We start from the raw sequence: 3,157 nt of genomic DNA, 5'->3' as shown, positions 1-3,157 counted from the left end.
GCGTTTTTCACGCGTTCCACAGTGATTCTTATAAAGTGATACAAGAACCCCAATTCTACGTCCAATCCCAACTCACTGCTGTTGTTGCCAACTTGACTCTAGACAGCTCATTAACCTCTTTAGTTTCCTCATTTGCAAAGTCAGTCAACTGGACTGACCATCTCTGAAGGCCTCTGAGCACCTTACAAAGCTCACATGGACCCCGGATGTAAAGGAAATCTCGTTTCAACCAAGAACTTAGTCTTCACGCCGAGTCTAGTCTTTGTAAGTCCCCAGGTTTCCATCTTTTCTCCACCTTCTCAAAAGTCGGCTTCAGCCGGGCTCAGTGGCTCGGCCTGTAATCCCGCGCCTTTGGGAGGCTGAGGTGAGTGGATTGCCTGAGGCCGCGGGTTCGAGACCCACCTGGGCAGGCGAGACCTCATCTCTACAATAAATGAAAAAATCAGCTAGGCGTGGTAGTGCATGCCTATAATTCTGGCTACTTGGAAGGCTGAGGCGGAAGGATCACTGGAGCCCAGCAGGTCGAGGCTGCGGTGGCCGGGAGCGGCCGCTGCACTCCAGTTTGGGTGACAGAGTGAGACTCCAACTCAAAAAAAAAAAAAAAAAAAAGTCAGCTTCTGTCAGTTCAGTTTCTGGTAGCATCTGAGTATGTAGAGGAATTCTGAAACTGACGTCTGTGTTGATCTTGGGGACTTCTCCTACAAACAGAGAAGCTGTTGAAGCTGTGAGATGTGCTACATATCCATGGCATGTGGCGATACCCACTCGGTTAGGAAGTAACAGACCGTCTCCATAACATCTTCCATCCTAGCATACAGCTTCCTTCTGAGGACCTGGAAAACTCAATAGGAGGTCTTCACGCTGGTTGAGCTTGTAGAGTAGGAGCTGGATTTCCTGGAGAACTTCTTTGAAGAGAGGGATACTTGCATCTGCTTTACAGTACGAACACTTCGACAAAGGAGCGCATTCTTTGCGTGATCCCTGAAATCTTGTGAGATGAAATAATAGACAAAGGGGTCAATGCAGCTGTTGAGGGTGGACAAGCAGAGGGCTACGATGTACAGGGCGTAGACATGGCTCTGGCTCCGGCTTTTAATCAGGAAATAATGCACCACGAGCAGAAGGTTACTGGGGGTAAAACAGATCAGGTACATGGCCAAAACTGTGATAATGAGTTTGATGGCTCTCTTCCTTTTCTTCTCCGAATTTTCATCCATGGCCGAAGACCTCAGTGTCTTGATCATCAGCACATAGGTGGAGGCCGTGAGGAAGGCTGGGAACAGGAAGACGCCAATGGCCAGAGAGAGGAAGTAGTTGAACATGTCCCCCACCAACACCTTCTCCGGCAAAACATCGTGACAGGTTGTGATGTTAAGGGCGGGAATGAAGACAGTCTGCTTCACAACATACAAGGGGATGGTGACCAGCAGAATCAGCAGCCAGATTCCCAGGGAGACACCGATGGCAATGTTGGCCTTCTTCCTGGGGTGTGCCATGGGGTTCACGATGACCCAGTATCTCTGCACGCTGAGGCAGGTCATGAAGAGGATGGAGCAGTACATGTTGCCATAGAAAAAGCCAATGAGCACCTTGCAGAGAGCTTCGCCGTAAGTCCAGTTGTTGCCATGGATGTGATAAGCGATCTTCAGGGGAAACCAGATGACAGAGAGGAGGTCGGCCAAGGCCAGATTGGCCATGTAAATCACAGCAGGGTGTTTCTTCTTTGTTCGGAAAAGAAAGACCCACAGGGCCATGCCGTTACTTGGCAGACCAACCACAAATACAACTGTGTAGACAGCTGGAAGGAAGATGGTCGTCAGTTTTCCAGTGAGGACAGACTCAGAAAACTCATCCACAGAAAAGCCTGGTTCCACTGTCACTCCTTTTCCTGAGACTTGAGGTGGGTCATCGATCTTACCAATGAGACTTCTTCCTTTAGAGGGTCTACTGGTTCCTGCACAAGAAAGGCAGACAAAGTTCATTACAGAACTAAACTTTTCCACAGTCATGCAGCTTTGTTCCGATGAAAGTACTTTAGGCCGGGCGCGTGGCTCAAGCCTGTAATCCCAGCACTTTTGAAGTCAGAGGCGAGAGGATTGCCTGAGCTCAGAGGTTCAGGACCAGCCGGGCAACTTGGTGAGACAGAGTGAGGCTCCAACTCAAAAAAAAAAAGTACTTTAGATAAAGATGGAAATATACTATTAAGAGGATCACACAAAATGCTTACAAGGCTTTGTCTGAGTGATGAGATTATTGAGATATAATCTGGCTTTTTGTGTTTTTTTTTTCAATGAGTACCATTTTATTGGGGAGTTGTAGAGAGTTGTGTGGTGCATGTGGGACATGAATCTCTAGAAATCTTGAAAAGACTTTCAAGTTGTTTTTGCTTTTTTGAGTTGAAGTCTCACTCTATCGCCCAGGCTGGAGTGTGGTGGCACACTCACAGCCACCACAGCCTCAACCTGCTGGGTTCAGGAGATCCTTCCACCTCAGCCTTCCAAGAAGCTGGACCCACAGGTATGTGCCACCATATCCAGCTAATTTTTTGATTTATTGTAGAGATGAGGTCAACAAATTGCCCAGGCTGGTCTCAAACCCACGGGCTCAGGCAATCCTCTCACCTCAGCTTCCTAAAGTGCTGGGATTATAGGTGTGAGCCATTGCGCCTGGCCAAGATTTTCAATTTATTTCAATAGTATTTCAATTTATTTTTACAAACTGCCCACTCATTGGTTTCCAATTGTTCTTACCACATGTCCATCAACAGTCCCTTGATGAATCAATTAGTACAAATCAGTTTAGGATTGTACAGCAATTCCTTTCTAGATTCACAGGTGTGTAGAATAGCAAGTCCTGACCTGACACCAGCTTTCTAATTTCTTACTTCATAAAGGCTAACTATCTCACCCTGACCCTGAGCCAGGATCCAGCTTGGTCGATTAGTCATACCCTATCCCAGAGCTTGGCATAGGGAATTTCCCAGGACCACAAGGGACATTCCCTTTCCACCCATAAGGGTAGCCTCAACAATGGGCAGGGACTTCCCGGGATACCTCCCTGTAGAGGCCAGCTGGCAGGCAAGGCTTCTAGTCTCAAGGTGGACAGGTGGCTGCACTGATGACAGATCTGTGTTTTTTCTTTTTTTTTTTTTTTTTTT

The 3,157-nt window shown here is 47.4% G+C and overlaps 1 protein-coding gene across 1 annotated transcript; it reads right to left on the bottom strand.

The window, feature by feature from the left end:
- Nucleotides 1-619: 619 nt before the first annotated feature.
- On the bottom strand, nucleotides 620-1,993 carry F2RL1 (F2R like trypsin receptor 1). The gene has a single exon (XM_008068537.1). It carries the CDS (start codon nucleotides 1,980-1,982, stop codon nucleotides 843-845), a length of 1,140 nt encoding a protein of 379 aa, XP_008066728.1. The 5' UTR covers nucleotides 1,983-1,993; the 3' UTR covers nucleotides 620-842.
- Between the last annotated feature and the right edge of the window lie 1,164 nt (nucleotides 1,994-3,157).

The sequence above is a fragment of the Carlito syrichta genome, unplaced genomic scaffold (assembly GCF_000164805.1).
Source record: "Carlito syrichta isolate Samal-C Ts95f unplaced genomic scaffold, Tarsius_syrichta-2.0.1 Scaffold311154, whole genome shotgun sequence".
In the NCBI taxonomy this organism is placed as follows: Eukaryota; Metazoa; Chordata; class Mammalia; order Primates; family Tarsiidae; genus Carlito; species Carlito syrichta.
The sequence above is the reverse complement of the archived record's forward strand: the minus strand, read 5'-3'. Positions and strand labels throughout refer to the sequence as shown.

Bases quoted from the DNA above. Each gene is read 5' to 3' on its own strand.
- F2RL1 (XM_008068537.1), bottom strand. From the start codon at position 1,982: ATGAACTTTGTCTGCCTTTCTTGTGCAGGAACCAGTAGACCCTCTAAA.